This window comes from Taudactylus pleione, unplaced genomic scaffold, assembly GCF_031769625.1.
Source record: "Taudactylus pleione unplaced genomic scaffold, aTauple2 ptg000062l, whole genome shotgun sequence".
Taxonomy (NCBI): domain Eukaryota; kingdom Metazoa; phylum Chordata; class Amphibia; order Anura; family Myobatrachidae; genus Taudactylus; species Taudactylus pleione.
Genome location: NW_028284464.1, coordinates 6074132 through 6095404, shown reverse-complemented (window position 1 = coordinate 6095404; position 21273 = coordinate 6074132). Strand labels below are relative to the sequence as shown.

Genomic DNA, 21273 nt, shown 5'->3' with positions numbered 1-21273 from the left:
TGCTGAGTCAGTAATTATGCCACCTGTTTCCACAGACAGAAATCCTGTTGATGGTACTTGAGCTGAGAACCCCTGCTCTAGAGGAAATCATCCAGTATTCAAATTGTGAAAATACTTTACAAGAGGTTTTATCAACACGGGGTACATGTACCCTGAACACCAACTATAGGGTCATTCCATGTCAAGTGAACCAATCCCCACCTGCTGATTGTGCTCTGCAGAGAGGGTGACAGTAGCACCCACCCCCACTTTGAGGGCCATAGTTTTGCTATTATTGCATATTGTACACTAAATTTTTCCCAAAATTAGCCTGACATATATGCAAACATTCATATAACATTTTATCGAAATTGGAGACCCCTAGTCCACTTGACATAGTCATGGACATTATGCACTATAACATGGACATTACACGTACCTATATATTATTTTGGAAATATTTATCAGTTGCTAGAGAAAAGCTACACTATAATGGAACAACACAGCTTGTTAACTATGTTAGGGTGACCTGAGATATATGCATTTCCAGTGTGCATGCACCTTCATATTAGCGCACAGTGCTATAGCCATTTCTAATAAAAACATCCTTTCATTGTTATGCTAATCAGTTTGGAGGTTTATCAAAATGTTTATTCACGGAGTTTAAAAAAACTTGGGCCAGGAAATACCAGTTCTGTAGAGATAGGAAGGAGCAGGATTCACGCCGAATAGTAGAGTAAGATAGCAGTTACCAAAACTTTACATAAACCACTAAAAGTAAAAATGTACTCATGAGAATGTAATAGGAAACATGAGAATACATTTTAAAGTATTGTCAAATGAACACTGACACCAAGCTGCTACCCTTCACTAAAGCTATTAAAATCTACGAAATAAAATTCATCATGCACAATCCATGTCCTATCCTATTAAATCATATTTGATTGGGTATGGGGAGAAATGTGTTTAGAATAAATACAATTGTTGGGTGTACCTACAAATTTAATCGGCCATCCTAGTCTGTGGCCAAAATGCTCACTGATCCTGTTGTTCAGCATGTGCACCAAGTGGTCATATTGCACATTAACAATTTCCATTTATCCTTATTTTAAAATGAGAAAGGTCATGTGCAGTGGTGGATTTTAACTAGGGGCTGCAGGACAGCCTGGCAGTGGCAGCAGCTTCCCATTGGAAGCTGCCCATTGAAGTTTCCTGCTAACCACAGCCAGTCAGGCAGTCTGAGGGAGATGCGTTTTCTCCCCTGGAACTGCCAGTCCGGACTGCAATTATCAGAGAGAGCGCTTCCAATGGTAAGTCATTCCCCTGATATAACGGCAGCCCTATCTGCCTTCTAGGGTCTGCAGCCGATGCAGTTACTAGAAGCCTAGTTGTTCTATTGTGCGAATGCACGGGATCACTATCCAGCGCATGCGCATATTTCAGACTGGCAGACCTCTTGGTAATAGAAAGTAGGAGCCGCTTGTCATGTGGCTTTTCCAATGTTTTTGAACCAAATATTATAATTTTTGGAAGAGGGTATTAATAGTGGCAGTGTTTTTATTAGCTCATATGGGTGATTTACCAAAACTAGGAGATAAAGTGGAGAGAGATAAAGAACCAACCAATCAGCTTCTGACATTTTTCAAACACAAATGACAGTTTTAGTAAGCAGCTAATTAGTAGTCACTTTATCTTTCTCCAAGATTTGATAAATATTCCCATTAACTTGCACGAAATAGATCATGGCTATATAGTAGCAGTTGACCAATACATATTTAGATTTTTAGAGTATTCTGTAAGTAGACAAAAGTGGATTTATTTTTACCTTTTACATAGTAACAAGTCCATGTTTCAAGACAAATATGGAGGAAAGAGTAACACATTTCATTTTACAGCAGAGCTGCGTTACAGGTAATACTGCAATATTATGGGGTCTATTCATTATCACTAATTTCTCCAAAAGCAGGTGAAAATTAAAATTTTCACCTACTTTTGGAGAAATTAAGTTTTTGTGCCATTCATCATAAAGGTACACAGATATCTCCTGCTTACCTTTCTCTCCCGAAGTGGCCCGCTGTCCCCATACACTAGTATGGGGACCTAAATACATCAAGCTTTCAAAATACAATATTTTCGGAGCTTAACTGTGGGAGCATTCACCATCTTCAGATGGCATTTGCTCCCGCACACCAGCTCCTTCCCTAATGGGTAGGAGTCCCAGGTTGCGAAGAGGGATCCTCCGCCCCTGTCCGGCTCCTTCCACCGGACGCCAGGGATATGTGCACCTGCGTGAACTCTAGTTCACTCTAATTCACGCAGGCATACTAGCATTGCGGAGTCAGACTCGGCAGTGCTAAGTTTCACTGCTACGAAAGGAGCAATGAAAACATTCGGGGAAATCGCTAAATTTCGGATCAGCTGTTTCAGTGCCAAAGCAATGAAGAATTGTTCTGGTGCTCGCCGTGAGTTAGAATGTTAATTATCGGGTTCTGCTCTGCGCCATAAAGAGAGCAGTAGGGCGCATATATTTATATATATATATATATACATAAATATTTCCACAGTCCTTGTATAACTTCTCTCATTAAGACTTTTTCAATAAATAATGCTCTAGAATTGAACATTTGTCTGTAATATCCTTATTTCCTAATGGGTTCAAAGTGCTCAATATAAAATCTATTTCAAATCTAGAGAAAAACAATGTATCTCTGCACACATACATAACTGTGATGTCTTCCACCAAATAAACTTTTAGTTTCTAGCACTAAATTCACATAGAATCTGTCAATGATATATTCTTCAAAACAATATAAAGAGGACGTAAAAAAAATAATGTTCAAATAAAGTCCACAAGAAAACAAACAAACAATACTGAAGTATGGATTGTCTTCTTTTGTGTGAGTGACACACTCCTGCTACAGCAGTGATGAAACTATGTGATCCAAACACCCATTAACGTCATTGGCTGCTGGTATGTAAATCTATGTTTTTCAGTCGTCATTATTTAACACTTTACTGCGTGACTCCTTTCATGTAAAACTATAACATTCTAGAGATAGACAAGAAAAGAAAAATGCAGATAGAAAATTATTATATACCTAATATTATATACCTAAAAATATGAAACATACAAAAGGGGAAGTAGTCCCAATTTTGACTAGATAGATCGATAGAATACTAATAACTGTAATGATCGCTAATAATAAATATGCCAGTTAAAAGAAAATCTGCAAGACATCACAAAAAAGGCACTGCGCCAGAGGGTGCAGGTCTCCATGAACATATCCCGGTTATTTTCCTTCTGCGCATGCTCAAATCTCTGGGAAAATGGTGACTGCACTATTTCCCCAGTGATTTCTGCAGGGCTGGCACCAGACTCCTGAGATGTAAGTATAATATATGGGTGCAAGTTGTGCTGTGTGGGCCCTCCTTGGGCCTAGGAGCCTGTGTGCGCTGCACACCCTGCATCCATTATAGATATGCCCATGCTTCCACCAACATTTAACAAGATCATGGCTAATTTATACTGAGTTATTGCCTGATAGGGATGCTGATAATGCAGCCAAAGCTGTCCACATACAGCAGGGGTGGGGAACCTTCTTTCTGCCGAGGGCCATTTTGATATATATAACATTATTTGCGGACCTGGTGCAGGCCATGCCCCTTCCGCATGACATCAAACTGGGCGGGGCCACAATCGCTGGTGATTACAGCAATGCCCAGAGCATCCCTGGATGCTTCGGGGAACTGTTAGGGCAGCGGTGTGACTGTCTGAAACGCCTTAAGGACGCTCCAGGCTGCAGTGCTACATAGATACTGGCTGCAGGGTGCCATTCTAGGCACACTGCTAGCCAGATGAGGCTAGCAGACAAAAATTCCGAGGGCCAGACCAAATGATTCCGAGGGCCTTATATGGTCCCCGGGCAGGAGGTTCCCCATCAATGACATACAGGCTAACTCTGTCCCACGATGCAAGTGCAGAATGATTGCCGTCTGATTTTGCATAAGAGTGGAAACATTTGTTGAGATCCAGCCAATCAGCTACATTTACCAACATGCCACATAGTGTCAATTTTGATTGTATTATTATAGGGCATAATTTTTGAGTCACGTACACGACACTGCTATAATGGACGAGTTTCTCAATGCCAGCTACAATTTGCAGCATGTGTAGCCAGCATTAGTATTTGGAGATTTTCTCACAATGTGAACAAATTAGAAAATAAAAAAAAATTAAATATCACACTTGATTGAATAGAACTTAAGGTGTGAATGTTTTTCCTAAGGCTTATTAAGTCTAAGAAGTACTCTGAACTCAATCTTATCACATTGGATGTTACACATCTTACATATTTAAGTCTGAAATGTGTCATTTCTGTAACTATTTACTAAAACATGGAGTGCATAAGAAATATATAAAGGTGATAAAACCCCATCAAGTTATGTATTCTCATTATTCAATAAGGTGCGAGATGAAAATGTGTCAACAATTTCAACTCTTAGTGAGACGTTAATAACTGTATATGTTCTGTATATATTAGCAATGTTTATTTGCATGAATTAGTTGCAACATTTTGCATAAATAATTGTAATTTGCGTATATTTCCACAACCTTATCAAATAGTACAGATGGTACACATCAAATGATACACATTAATTCTGGAGAGATTTGCTTATACTGTAATAGCCTTATCAACTGAAAAGACATGCTTTTGCATTAAATTTTCATGCACTACGGATTATGTAGGCGATATATAAATAGAAACAAATAAATGTTCTTTGCTCTACTTCACATTATATATTATTTGACTTATTCTCAGCTAGTCGTGGACTATAAGATTCTCATTTTTACAAGAATATATTTATTCTTTATAAATTGACCACACAAATATAATCAATTATTTATTCCCTTGTCATTAGGCATACTCAGGCCATCGTACAGAATGTCACCAAAGTCTGGATAGGGTAATAGGAACAGGAAAGTCACCTGTGGCTTGTTAGCCAGGCATCAGATGCAGCACAACAAAGGTAACTTTGTGTATAACCCACCAATATTAAAATACAAATAGAGGGGCTTCTGAGAACTGGGCTATGACAGTGCAGGGCTCTTCTGATGCAGTACTAGCCTCCTGCTTCCAAATTTAAAGTGTTATTGCATTGCATAGTGTCAGGTGCTGACCTGCAAACGATGACTGTTTACAAGGGCAAGTGTCTGTTTAACCCAGTGCTAAACAGGAGCAAGCTAGGGAAGGTGTATTCTGACCCCGATTAAAATTATTTAGTTGACAGATTTATTTCAGTATTTTGATAAACTGTGGCAATCTGCCCCATAATACTGAAAATGCTAGAAAAACATAACAGCCCTCATTTAGAGTTAAGGGGCCTATCCATTAGACGACTTTTTAAACGATCCGACCAAAACCAGGAGGTTTTGGACGCATCGTTCAGAAAGTTGTCTAATGGATAGCCGGCAAGCACCAGCAATGCACGTGCATGCTGGGTCCTTGCCGACCCAGACTATCTGCCGAACATGCTGGTCAACCTGACGACGCTCGTCAGGTTCCACATGTTCACAGATAGGAAGATTGGTCTCCTGCGCTGAATGACGTTCAGTGAACACCGTTCAGTGCGGGCACCGCACCTGGTGACCTGAAGGACTGAATATTAGGCGTTCAGTTTTCAGGTCGCGTAATGGATAGGCCCCTTTAGGCACAAAAAGTTAAAGGGTCTAAATTTGCACCCAGATAAATCATGTTGCAATACAATCAGAGCAAATGCATACTGATGCACACAAACATTGGGCTGATTCTTACTTATAACCCCCATTGAATGCTGACAAAATATTCTGTAAATGGGTTTTATTTCATGGTGAAGGGGCAGTTCGCAGTACATTAACTACAATTTAAGATGCATTAGTGTTTGTCATATGTTGCAAGAAATCTAAGCACCTTCAACAATGTCACTTTTGTTTTTGACATACAGCTGCTATTTCTGCCTTGCCTTTAGATGTGAGGACACCGTTTCTATACTTGCATTGAAGCATGTGACAGTTTTAGATGTAATTTTAATAGCACTATTGCTGTCTTTTACCTTTACACAGAGATTGAAATTCACTGAACACCAATATGACAATCTCTCTATGCCAAGAATACAGAAAAAAATGTCATCTTATAGGTAAAGCTATTTGATTTGGTTGTTTTTCACCATATAATTTTGCCGCCACTACCAAAAGTGTCACACACATATATTTTATATGTAGTACATAGTAAATATAACAGCCTCATTATACTATAATGTGTATATATGACAACCCTGAAACACTGGGACGTCAACGTTCAGATGCTCAGTCTATGTTGTTGCACTTTTGGCATTGCTTTACTACTAGAATTGTCACTGCTTCAATGTGTAAGTGCTTTTAAATAAGAAAGAGACTGCCTATACACTATTTGTTGACTTTACCAAGTTGCAAAACCGTAAGAGGCATACACACTAGACGATGAAAGTGAACGATATGGACGATGACGTTAACGTTCATATCGCCCAGTGTGCATGCTCAAAACGATGGATGACGTGCGCTCCCGCGGGTCATCCACGATGTCTGTTGTAGTCCGAACACGCAGGTGAATCTGACAATATCGTCAGGAACTGCATTTTCGGGGAAGTGCAGGGTGACGTCACTGAACGATATCGTTAACGATATTGTTCGGTGTGTATGCTTTCAAGGCTAAACACTAACGATATCGCTCATTCCTTTTCAGGTGAGTAACCAACTCTGGTACAAATTACTGTATGTTATCAGAAATAAGGCACAATTCAACCCTATGGTAAACTGTACAGTTCAATGAAAAAGAGCTAGTAACTGTGCACCTTACCTTACCATGTTACACTACAGGTGGGGAAGATTTAGATTTGGAAGGGGCGTATCCACACTCACATCTAAATTGCAGTGTAAAAATAAGCTGGGTATACACTTAACGATATTTTGAACGATTTGCCCTATTCCGATGGATCGGAACGTCAAATAGTCAAGTTTGTACCCACTATGGTGGCCGTTGCGCGCTTAACAGGGGCATATTTATAATGGGTGCAGGGTGTGTGGTGCACAAGGATCCCTGGGTCCAGAGAGGGCCCGCACCGCACATCTTGCACCCATATTATACTTACCTCTCCAGAGTTCCACGTCAGGGCCGGTGTCAGTGCTGTAAAAACGCCTGGAAAAAGGCCGCCGTGGCCATTTTCCCATCGTTTTGTGCATGCGTAGTACAAGGAAAATGGCCGCCACAGGCTATTTTCCCAGTGACCTGCGCATGCGCTATAGACTCTGGGCACACTGTAGTGCCCAGAGTCTATCAGTGCAGCGCTGCTCACACTGCGCTCAGTGCGCTGCCGGCCTGAGAGGAGGGGGCCCATGACGTGGACTGCACACGCTCCTGTCTTGAAACGCCCTGGCACTCCCGTAAGGTCGTCGGCCGCATAGTCCTGTCGGCCCTACATGCAGCTCAATCTAACAATGCGACTGATGACCCCAATCAGCGGGATGCGGTAGTGGCCGACATATCATGCAGTACCCCTTGCATTGCAAAATTGTTTGTCCAAGTGCACAATTACTTTTATTTGCTTTACTCCCACCTTAGAATCTAAGCTAGTGCCTCTTGTATCATGTGAAATGGAGGCACAGGCTTGGTGGGGGAACATTTAATTATTCTGGTTCTACAAGGTACTTTGCAAATCCAATGGCCCCCATACATTTGCATAAGATTGTCACAATTTCCTGTTCTGCCAACATTGGGGCTGGGTGACTTGGCATATTCAACATATGAAAGATCTCAACTCCCCAATCCCGACCCAAAAATTGTTGGAATCGGCGAGTGGGAGATTAACAAGCAGAATATCCCCAATCGCTAAGCATCAATGTCCACAGCTCAGCGGTTTCGGTTGATGATCCGCGGATTGGGTCGGCGTCCGCAGAACGGGGAATCGCGGCTCAGGTGTATGGGCCCCTTAAGTGAATGGGCAATTCTTGATTTGTTTTGATCAAAATGGTAAATATTATTCACAACATATTTGGAAATGTATTAAAAGGTCTTGGTGTAGTGTTGCTCACACAGTTATAAGACAATAGATGTCACAGTTAAGCGGAAATGTAATAGGCAAATGTGTCAGCAACATCTGTCTTGTGACACTTTTGATGCACTATAAGACATTGCATTGTGATCTATTTCAAGTTTATTGAAAATTTCAGTAGTTGTAGAAAATGCTGACTACATGTTAGGGACTTAGAAGTTATTTTAGTACATGAAGGTCTAAAATAGCAAATGTGTCTGTCTCATCATGTGAGCAGCATCCCCTCCTGCAGTACTGGCATTCTTAGTCATGTTGGTATCCTCACAAGTTGATCTATTTTCTGATGAAAGCCTGCAAATTAATATTATTTCAGAGTCCACTTAAATTGGACAATTTTATAATCTTTGTACCACATTAAAAAACATAGGGCTCATAGTGAGTTGGGCATATGCCAGTTTGCCTAGAGTAAAATACATAAATTTGTACTGCCCAAGTCCACTAAAAACAATCAGTATACCTACGTCTGAATGCAGATTTTATACTTGCACCTCCTTATACTTTGAGAGGTGGGACAGGGAGAGGGCATGCAAACAAAGACTGAGCATGTTTGCATAATTGTGAACTGAGGAGAGATCAGAGTGGAGACACACAAATGCCTGTCAATGGCAGGAGGGCTGGCGTAGATATACCTTAATGATGAAGATGACAGCCACCTGCACTGTTAGTCACTTCTGATTGGCTGATTGCAGATTCACCCCTGAACCTGATTTGTGCTTTCTTCATTGATCGTGCTTATATTATATGACATTATGAGCATATATTAGAATTTAATTTTTTTTGCTACTTTCATTTTGTACATCTGACCCACAGTATTATAGGGTTGTAGTTTTTTTTTTATTTCATGCAAATCTAATAGTAAATGTTGAAAACAAGTTTTGAAAGTGCATATGGGTGTAAGTACGTCTGATATAAACTATGTGCTTCTGGTGCAAAGCTGGATGCCTCCTGAGATGCATAAATACACATTTATGTAGAATTTTTTAAATCCGATTTTTAGGATTCATATGAGTCCTACTGAGCATCAGCTGCTAGGGTTCTGTGAAAACAAGTACAGCAATGCAACACTATTTATACTTTTTTAGCACTTCTACAACAACAAAATATTTAGCAGTGCTTGACGTTTAGGTCAAAATTTACATGTGTACACAGTAATTATAATAGCAAATCCAAGGAGCTCATTTGAATGAGAAAGTGAAGCTGAAATATTACTATGAGAAGGTCGGAACTGTAGTAAAAAAAAAACATTCTCAATCAATGTGCTGGCTTTTTATGAAATAGTTAAAGATATTAAAATGTCTTCCAAATATATTATTTCAGTATATTTATTATTATTTATTAACAGTTTCTTATATAGCGCAGCATATTCCGTTGTGCTTTACAATTGTAAACATTAATAGAACAAAACTGGGTAATAACAGACAGCTATATAGGTAGGAAGGCCCTGCTCACAAGCTTATATAAAATCAGAAAGTATTTTGGTTGAAAAAGGGGTTACAACCATAAACTATTAAAATGTAGTCATAAGCAAAAGAGATAAATAACACCAATCATATGGAAAATAAGCACTCAACATTCTTACATTTTGTCAAAACATAATATGACATTGTAGACTAATTACCTCTTCATACAAACACTCTCTAAGGCTATTTACACTATTGATTGCAATAGAGTGGATAATGGTTGCTTTACCGTGATTCCTATAAAAAAGGAAACCAATATAGGATATTGGAAAGAGTGGGAAATTGATGATACAAAAATAAATGGTACTCACACAATATGAAGGTCAGATTCTTTTTATCCCTCTTCTGTCATACTTCACCCCTCTTCCGAACTTATGGTAAGGAAATAAATCACATGAACTCAAAAACCTAAGACTGTGGTATGTATCTATAAATATATAGTAACCATGCTTTTTACTTATTCTTTTGCACAGATAAATATTGTTATCAGTCAGCATTTTATGTATATTAGAAATAAAACAATATATATATTATACATATACACATGAAAGTGGAAACAGCTAGATAATGTTGTACTGAACTTAGGCTCTGGGACATACCATTTTTGGAAATATCCATAGGTATAACTATATATTAAAATATATGAATAAACTACTTTAATATGTACAATATTATATATGTATATTATCAGAAAATTGTTGATAATTATAAAAAATGTTTTATTAAAAACTGCCACTACACAGCAATAACATCAAAACATCTATATCAAACTTTGTTCCTCCCTTTACCATTGTAACCTGGAATCAAAGTGATACAGAATCTCTGTACACTGCATAAAGCAAACTTTTTATTTTAATTTATTTTTTCTTTTCCAAAGTCTTCCATTTTGTCTAGTGCTGCTACTTGATCTTCAATATGACTTTCCCTAGCCATACTACACACACACATAATATAATAAAATAAAATACACTAAAATTAGTAAATGTTGGGTCTTTTAAACTACATAAAACATACTGGCTTCATTATATCCATTCGTAAGAAGACTAGATAGATTCTACAAGTGTGGAATCAAACACGTATCTTTGACAGCTTGTTTTTTTTTTATTAAATGCAATGCCCTTATTGCTTCTTAAAATGTTGAATGGTATAGTAGCAACACAACAAAACACCTAATAATCACATTACTTTTACAACTAACAATTGTTTTGTACAGTAAGGTAGTGACTGTCATATAATACTTATAGTTTATTTGTGAGTAAAACAGATTATCTTTAATTACATGAAATGACAAATTATATATACCATTATATGATGTTTTTTCCAGCCCAAATGGTAGCAAAAAGATTACATGATGAGAGCTGGTGGACTATATTGTTCATAGGGAGATATGCTATGTAATTTTATAGTATATAGATTGTTCATCAAACCCTGTTTCTTTCCATGGTGTGAAATATGCTGTTTTGCTTGTAAAGGGGTTTTGCTTTATTTTTTCACTGTATTATCTTTTTGTTTGGTCAGTGTATTTCTTTATACTATGACATAATGACATTATATTTGCATCTAATCGACGTTTAAAAACTGCTGCCATATCACAGAACATTTTTCAATTGCTCTTAACTCCTCCTTTAATAACTTGCATAGCATTGCAATATTGAATTTAGACCCCCTGCTTTTAATGACGTATGTGGGTGGAGAACTGAGTGAAGGAAAAAACATCTACTCCTGTGACTAATAGTTGAACACCCATTAAAATTATTATATGCCACACATAAACTTTTGCTATTATTATTATTTCATTTGTATTATTATTGTAAATTATGTATCCTTAACCATATCTAGTTTTAGATTTTACGTAACCTAGAGAATGAGAATTATCATCAAACCTATGGTCATATTTCCTTACAATATCATGAAGTGCGTCAAAAGTGATCAATTTCATTTTGAGCAAAATGAAAAATTACTTGTAATAGTCTATTGCAGTCTATATAAAAACACATACTATGTAATATAATATAATATTATATATATATATATATATATATATATATATATATATATATAGATATAAAAAATATATATATTTTTATTACTATTATTTTTTATACAGTTGCACTGTGTTGGTATACTGGTACAGATAAATAAGATCAAATTAATAAAATTCATGCAGGTTATGTATGTGGAAAAAATAAAACAGTTTCCACATTTAAATTGTATCGTAAAAAAAATTATATTTAATTTATTTGAAATACATGGTGACTGATCATTTGAACTAGAAAGTATTATCTCCTAGTCCAGTGACAATTACTAATATTACCAGCTTGTAAGGTCACTAAAAGATATAGTTTACCTGTTCATACTGTTAAATTTCATAATAGCATAAATAAAAAGTAACTTCCTTTATCAGATCATATGAAAATGCAAAGGCATTTTAAATCAAGTTGCTAAATGATATTAACGGACAAGCATTTACTGAATCGCAATTTGGGAGTTTGTGCAATATTGTAAATATATTAAATTAAACAAAAATACTAATCGTACCTACTTAGGTGCTTTCTAAACATCCAGGTTATTATTTGGAAGTCTACTACACAAGGCCATTTATGTTTAAAGATGCACGTCTTGGCATTTTCAAAAACACACTACTACAGCTTAACCACTACATATATAGTGTTTCTAAGACATAGCACACTTCTGCATATTTTAACATGTAAATAATTACTTTCCTACAAATATTTGTATTATATTCTAGAGAGAGAATAAATTCTGTAATACCATTTACGGTTAATTTTATAGGAAAGATAATGATAGATGCATCCACCATTGTTTACTATCCGACATAAACACTATTATACACATTGTGTATCATAAAACCATATTATAGGACTACAGATTGCATAAAACTATAAAATGGAATCATGTAATACCCTTTGGAAACAGAAAGAAATAAGTAAATAAATAAAAATGACAAAACATTATATATATATATATATATATATATATATATATATATATATATTCGTTACATAAGAATAATATGCAAAAATATTCAGCTACTCTACTTTTGAAAGTCAATAAATAAAAAGCAATTTAAATTACATTTAACAGCATTTTGGCTAATGACTATAATTTGTCACAGGGTATGCCCTGCCGCTATTGAAATTTAGACATACTTTAATTGCCCATGGGGTAAGATGGCTAATTATAAAAAGAAAAAAAAAAAGTTTAGCAAGCACCATACAATGTGACATAAAAAGAGCAGCATCGCACTTACTGAGAGAACTGTCTGTCTCTCTTCTTTATCACTGCAATCAGCTCATCAAAATCATTTATTAAAAGACACTAAATCTATTGCATACAAATGCTTCATAGATGACTATTTTACATTTAAAAGAAGTAAAGGTCCTGCTATTAACTAGATAATAAAAGAACAGTGTTCCATCCTGTATAAAAAAAAAATGTACATATTGCCATGCATTCAATAAATGTTAAGCATTATAAAAATAAATACAGCTTCAGCAGCCTGATGAAAATGGTTTAAAATGAAGTAAACCTGACAAGTATGTAAAGGAGATGCTGGATTAAATTTATCTTGAGTTTTTGAACAAGTCCGGGAAAAGTCATGCAAAAAAATAAATTTTTTGAAAAGAGGCAAATACATGTGATAATACACATTCAGGGTAACTTGTATCCATTTACATCCAGCTCGATTAACACCTGTGTGGTTTTAAGTTACATGTTCCTGCAGAGCAAATGTCAAATGAAGGCATTTGCAGAGACCTTAGGAATTTTAAGGGAAAAAAAAACATAATGGATTTAACCCTTACACTGCTAGAAACCTCCCTTTCCCCAAGACACAAATACAGCTATGTATTTGTGAGTCAGAACGAAGATTGCCACTACATATAATTACATAGTCTGCAGGTATCTATATCTATATATATATCTATATATATAGATATATAGATATATATATATATATATACACATACATACACACACATATATATATACACATATATACACATCACAGAATAGGACATATCAAGAGATGAGCTCTGTGATCATTAATCTACCTGTCTGCATATGTCCAATGACCATAACATTTTAAATAAATTGATTCCTCAAAACAATTGGATCAAAACATTACACTTCAAGTTTTCACCCTTTTTTTCTCCACTTTCCCAAAAACTAAGTTATTTTGCTTTAAATTAGAATGTGTCACTGAAGTACAAAGGTTATGCAGTAAGGTTAAATGCTTGTGGCCATATATAATAAACAGAAATGGCTTTGAAAAAGAACAGGGAGCAATTGTTGTATACTGAGTTAACATATTGTGTAGACAAAGTAAAGACAGAACCTGATTACTAATATAAAATGGGTTTTATCGTTTTCAACTATTGCATAAGATACTACTAACAATACAGAACAAATGCTCTATGGGGTTTTTTCCCGCAAAATATCCCATATTAACTTACGTCTTAATTTCTCCTTAAACATTTTTGATCAGTTTGTTCCAGTGCCTGGAAACACCATTTGCCCAATGGGTTGATTAAATATTTATAAACATTTAGTTCAAATTAATAGATGAACAATACTGGGGGGAAAATAATACAATCTGATTTCATATTTCCAGTAGAAAGAATCATTTACAGCACAACACACATATATAGTTAGGGAAAATAATAGGTAGATGCTATACAAATACTTGTCTCTATATATGTATATAGATATAGCTTTACACACACACACACATATATATATATACACACACACACATATATATGCATACATGCAAATATAGATACTGTACATACTTACATATATATATGTATATGCATATATACTCATCTCAATATCTATCTGAAGTATGAAGGCAAAAAGGCAGGAAAGTACAACAATAAAAAAAACCATCACTGTTGCTTAAGTAAACTGTATAATTTCGCTATTATATATAGAATAATTTAGGATATTACGTTCCATTAAACAATGTACGCTATCGATTTCTTTGGAAAAGGTACCCAATGTACGCTATCGATTTCTTTGGAAAAGGTACCCAATGTACGCTATTGATTTCTTTGGAATAGGTACCCAATGTACGCTATTGATTTCTTTGAAAGGTACCCAAATTAACACTTTCTGTCTGAAAGCAATAAACAAAAGAGTATGGCTATGTGTGTCACTTAATGTTATTTCATGTATATATATCGTATGAAGCCTTACTAAGCAATGTCTGAAATAAAAATTATACATGAGGGGAGTGATATATAATATATATATATATATACATACATACATACATACATACATACACTACACACACACACACATTAAACAAGCACACACATAGTAAACATCAATGGAAGTGGACGCTGCTATAGGTAGATCCATTTAAAATTCAGGATGAAGGGCCCCAAATACACCAATTTATGCTCTTGCTTGAGAAAGGCATAGGGAATGCTGATGTGCTCTGGAGTCTGCTGTGCATGCTAAAGATTCATTCCTGAAATAGTGGCCCTCCTGAGCTGAGCATTAAACAGGGACAAAGAGGCAAACAGCAGGGGCTTCTATTCATGCTTCAAAACCCAAAGCTGTAAAGCCAACCAAAACCATGGCCATTAAATGGTGCACTTTTAAACCATCCAAACTCTCTTTTTATTTCCCTTTAACCTATTCCCTAATATCTTAAGTCTTTTGATCCTCTAATGGTCTTCTTCAGTAAATGCTAGACTAAAGCACATCAGTAGTAAAAATCAGCTATTTAGAAACCAAACTGTGATTCCCATAGTATTACAATATTGAATGAAGTGTTGCCTATTTAAAAAAAAGATTGGATTAAACGTAATGCTTTTCTTTCACCTTACGTTTGTAACAGTGAATCAATCTAAAATTACCAAGCACCAGTCCACACACAGCACTGTCAGTTGTTACACTACCTACATTTCACAGTGTGACAAAAGCGAAGACAATAAACCAGGGCATTTGTGAAAATAAAGTTATATTAGATTGAATTTCAAGAACATACAAAATATATTGATGCAAGAAATAAATACATTACATAAAGTTTTATTTGTTTTATGAAACCTTGAAGGATTTTAGAGCAACAAAGCTATTCAACATGAATAAAATATTCTGTAACACATCTCATAAAATCCAACAATATACTATTGTATGTGTGTACACATATGCATGTACATAAATATATGTGCGTGCGCACATACACACATATATATAAGCACACCCACACTTTAAATAAAACTGTACAATTTACATTTATCTTAACAGAGAGGGAAATATGCCATACAGCATCTTAGGCGAATAGAATAAAATTAATTCTGGTCCCTAATACAACCTCAAATAATGAATATGTTACATTTGTATGCGAGCACAGACTGTGCAGCACAGCACTACACATATTACAAGCAGAATTATGTTTTAGTACACTTGTGAAGAATGGTAACCCGTAATGAATAAAAAGGTAAAGGGCAATATATCTCTTCTAGGGTTTGTAAATTGAACTGTAAACATTGATTACCCTCTGTCCTTGCCCTGCAGGCAGCTTCTATTAATTAACTGATAGCATGTTATCAGGAGTATAATGGGAAAGAATTGTTCCTCTTTTCTTTGGGTATAAAATGTGGGTTGTTAGATAAATCCACATTCACACTTTGTGTTTTAACATCCACATGTAGAAAAAGTTATGAAATGTGCAAATACCTGGTGCCTAGTGTAGTCGTTTTTTGTGCTTAATGATACAGTTGATTACGTCTTAAACCTATATTAAGTTGTTTAATGAACTATGTAATGTGCATTTCCATTTGCATGTTTTGAATGCAAAAATAAAAAGATCAAAAGTAATGGAACCTATATATATTTTTTTCACTATTATTTACTGGTCACTGTGTACTGAAGTCAAGCTTATTGTTTGGTTAAAATTATTGGTAGATAATAATCACAGCCATAATTTGACACATAATACATTCTTAACATGGCAATACTGTGAAATAAAAGATATTTTAACATATTTAAAATGTGAAAATTAAGTATGTTCAAAGTATATAATTAAATGTATATACCTTCTTTGTTGGTTTGTTGGCTCTTTGATTTTTCCCAAGGTGTGATAGATTTGTCGTTTTCTTCCCCCTCCATCAATGATTTTTCATTAGGCAGGTACCAGGTAGAATTATGCTCTGCCATGAGAGAGTCAAGGTCTATCGTACTCATAGAATTTTTGACATTGTCAGAGCAACAACTGTTCAATTCACTGTCCACATTTTGAGCAGTACAGTCAGTTTTTTTATTCTTCATCCCCAAGGGCTGGTCTTCAGAAATGCTGAACTGCTGTCTCTGAAGCTGTATCTGTGCTTGCAGTATCTCTAGAGGGTGAATCTCATCCTGGGTTGATGTGCTAGTTGGAGTGCGGACCTGTTCCATCCCTGGAGTGCCAGGATGGCCAGCCCCAGTACTGCTCAACCCATAACTGTCCGGAAGAGAGGTAGTGTTATTTAGCAAATTTAGACCCATTGTTTTTTGTCCATTAAGAAGTCCATGTTCACTCCTCTGAATTTTTGGAGACCCTGTTACCAAAGGACAGCTATTGGGTTTAGATATGTTGTTATCTGAACTAGAAGAAACTTCTTCCTCATTACCATAACTAGTGTTGACATCTTCAGAGAAGTCAACGTGAGGTGAGCTACTATCTGATTTAGCCACACTTTGAATTCCACTGTCCAAAGACGACATGTGGTCAGGTTGGTCACTAAGAAGTAACTCACTACCTTTACCCCAAGATGGAGATGTTAGAGGCTTGTCGTGCGAAGTCACACCAGGTTCTACTGAGCTTACAGATTGGCCCTGCTGGCCCGGGCTCACTACAGCACCCCCACTATCGGCAGAATACTTATCAAAGTAATTACCTGGGCTTACATGTCCACTATCTCTTTTTCTCCTGCCCCTTCCTCGTCCACCACCAGTCACTGGTTTGCCATCATTTCCAGGAGTAACTTCAATATTGTAGTTTGGAGAAAGACTAGTTTCCCCCTGTGTGGGCTGAGATGTCCCACTTTGCCCTGTAGACTTAGTGTTGTTACTGGAAGCACCAGGCCCCTGATTGCTTTGGGATGTGCCTCCAGGGAAATAATCAGAACTGTTGTTCCCGCTGTTGTTATTTAGTTCAGTTTCTGTTTGGCTCAATTTCCTTTTTCCCTCTGCTTGGCTTTTTTTATTAAATGTTACATTAAGGTTTGGGGCACCTAAGCTAGCAATCATATTCTGACAGGCTGTGGAAAGAGCAGCTAAGCAGCTTTGTCCAAACATATTTTCTTTTGTACTAGACTTGCTGAATGAACCAAGGGAAAGTGCCCCTAATTTGCTGGCTGTTGAGCGCTGGCTAGCTTGGAAATCTGACTGTGGAGGGTAGGAACTTGGAGATGAATTTACACCTGGTGGATTGTGTGGTGTTGACTGTCTATTTGTTCCAACGAATGGAAAGCCCGACTGTTGACCTAAGGCTGGTGCTGTAAAATCTGGAGCGCCCCTTCTGTCAGTTGGGGTAGTGTTCATACCCACCCCACCACCTGGAGATTGCATTTGTGATAGGTTAGCCATGTTGTTTCCAAACTGAGAGTGGATACCTGGAGAATGCAAGGCCTGAACATGTCCTTCTCCTGGCATCCCCAAAGGCTCCTGAATACCCATCCTATTAACTCCTGGCCTAAAAAGCATATTTGACCCATTCTGTTGTAAACTAATATCATGGGATGTGGGATCTGTGGACATGTTTGACCCACCCATCCTTCTTTGCAGAATATCTCCAGGTGGGTGAGGTCCAGGAAACCAAGCATTTTCCTGACCCACATGTGGATTTTGGGGGTCAAAATTACCAATCCTCCCTCCTTCACGATCAAAGTTAGGCTGCGGCATAGTCCCAACTTGAGTTCCATGGACAATGCCACTTTGATTAACATCTCCATGATGGCCCAATTGCTGTAAGTTAGCTTGTCTCATTCTTTGTTGTTGGTTTCTGGAAGCCATTTGTTTAATAATCATTGCTGCATTTTGTCTCTGTTGAATGGACTGGTGATCTGAGCCAGGATGTTGCAGGGCTGGACCTGTGGGAAAACTTTCTGGCACTTGAGGAGTATAGTCACCTGGGAGACCAGGGTATGTGGAGGGTGAAAGGTGACTGTCAATGGCAGCATTGTGAATGCTGTTATTATTCCATGCAGCACAATTATCAACTCCATGGTTATTAGGAAAGTCAAACCTAGGCCTTTTAGTGACATTCATATATGGAGCATCAAAGTGTTGCAATCTTTGATTTGGAGGCTGCTGTGGAGGTGCCTGCTGTATATTGAACATTGACTCAGAATACGGATGCATATTTCTATTTTCTAGTCTCTGAATAGGGTATTCAAACTGTGAATGCTGGTTCTGCATCACTGGTGCATTGTCCTGCAAGTTTGGATTTGAGGTATTGCCTTCTGTTTGCTGTTGCCTGGTAATTGCTGGTGGGCATGAGTTTTGTCTTGCAAGTAAACTTGACTGCTGCTGTTGCAAGAGTGGGTGTCTGGCATTTACTGCAGGCTCCATGCCCACCGGTATCTTTCGAGCACCACCAAACCTCTCAAAGAATACCCCATGTTGTTGTTGTTGTGGATGAACTTTAGTCATTCCCACTATGCCAGGAGGTCTCGGTAAAACTGAAGCCCCAGGGAAGGAACCAGTGGTAACCTGTCTCCCAGCACCATAATGGCCCTCTGAGTCAGATGGAGAAAACACAGGTACCTCAAAGTGTCCTGATGGACCATCGCTGGGATAATTGTATTCCAGTGGATCGACACCTCCTTGATTGTGGATTCGCCTTTGTTCCACGTTGTGAGAATCAGAAGAGGTGGATGAAGGAAGCCCATGAAAAGAGGCAGCACGATTTGGAGACTGGTCTAGAGGAAGGCAAGGAGCAGGGACAGCGTGGTTAGAGGCAGTAGAGTTAGGGTGTTGAAATTCAGATATATTACCTGATCTCTGCTGTCCAAAGCCTTCTCCTGACTGGTTTTCTGCCATCTGTTCATACCCTTCACCAAAAGCTTGCTGATTTCCCAGATTATTGTTATAACCCATAAGCCGACCACCATGCAGACAGGATGCTGTGGCATCAGGCCCTCCAAAGTTGCCACTGAAGTGAGGATGGTGCTGGTGAGGATGGGTGCTTGGGTGACCGTGATGATGCTGCTGCTGCTGCTGGTTGTTGAAGAAACCATGGACAGGCTGCGGCTGCATGCCACTGGCATGGATGTCTGAGTGCCCCCTGGCATGGTACCCATAAGGCTCTCCGTTTAAATTGAGGTTCATGCCTAACATAGAAGGTTCAGTCAGAGCACCGATAGAAGGGTCCACAGCAGCCGGTGTCCCCCCGGAGTGGAATGCAGGGGATTTGAAGTGAGAACTCATACTCATCCCGGGCTGAGAGAAGTTCCTCTCCCCCTGGCCGGCGCTTCTGTTATTGATCTGTGGCTCAAACTGCTCCAGCCCAAACATAATTCCAGAGTTATCAATAAGGCATGGCAGTGCTCTCTCCCTAGATCGCTGTCACCCTCAGTCCTCCTCCAGCTGCCGAGGAAACAGATAGGATATGCGGCAAGGAGCAGCCCGGAGAGCCGTCATGCAGAGCTCTGAATACAAGTGTGAGAGAAGAGTGTAAGCGATGTGCTGCGGAGCCCTCACAGATGAGCTCACATGGTGTAACCTGATAGGGCCTGTGCTGCTGTGAGATCACACATAAACACTCTCTGTCTGGCTCTCATGCAGAGCTCAGGAACAGCCACCACGTCCCAGATCATCTAGCTGCACTATAGTCCCGAAGTGATGGCTCTGCAGTACAAATAGCACAAGTCCTGCAAATACTTCAGCCCCAGCAATCAGTGCAAATGGTATTGGTGACCAGCAGGCGAGCTTAGCTGTCTTCCCGTAGACCAGCAGCATACACTGGGGTTTCCCTGTAGATTGTCTTTGGTGCGGGGTATGTCCAACTGAATGCAACTTTCGGCTGCCCCAGCTGCATTGTCAGTGCTGGCAGCGCGCTGCCATGTGTTCGTATGCCATCTGATGACTGTGACGGGCAGAACAGGCGATCGGCCCTGCTGTCAGCAAGGTGCAGTCACTTTTGTTCCACCAGATCTGTGGCTGCAGGCTCAGAGCAATGGGCTTTTGTCCCCCGGTCAGCGGTGCTATTGTTGTGCGCTGAATGTAAAGCTGCCGGGCTGTGAGGCAGAGCTGCAGGGCGCCCTGGTGAGCGCAGCAGATGCGTCCTCTGTGCTAGTGGCGGTCCGGCGATATGAGTGAGCTCTGTGTGTCTCCCCTCGCCGATCAGCCAGCCCCAGAGAGCAGCAACAAGTTTTGCATTTCAGCAATCAATTCCTCACACTAGCTCCCAGCCAATGTCAGCGCACGGAGGGGGCGCGGCGATCTCTTAAGGTGGTCCTGCCACATTACAGCAGTCACACACCTATACAGATCTGCTGCCATTTATCTCCATCCTGTAACAATGTTCTAGCTGGCTCCGTCTGTCTGTACCCAGATGAGCCTGTCCCGTTCCTAGAGGCGCAGCTGACTGCTGGGAGAGCAGCGCTATCTGGCTATCAGGACGCAGTATCCTTTTGTTGCCGGCTCCCCCTGGCAGGCACCACAGGCTGAGCACTGACACATACAGAGCAAT

At 38.5% G+C, this 21273-nt stretch overlaps 1 protein-coding gene across 2 annotated transcripts in view; it reads right to left on the bottom strand.

Annotated features, from left to right (window-relative positions):
• The window catches only part of MN1 (MN1 proto-oncogene, transcriptional regulator), a 50369-nt gene extending 29431 nt beyond the window's left edge, over positions 1-20938 (bottom strand). For both annotated transcript variants that reach the window (XR_015876507.1, XM_088465362.1), the window contains exon 1: positions 16637-20938. Coding sequence is in view for 1 of the 2 variants with exons in the window: in XM_088465362.1 (XP_088321488.1) it covers positions 16637-20096 (3460 nt within the window). In the remaining variant the exon portion in view is untranslated. The remainder of the gene's footprint in view (positions 1-16636) is intronic.
• Between the last annotated feature and the right edge of the window lie 335 nt (positions 20939-21273).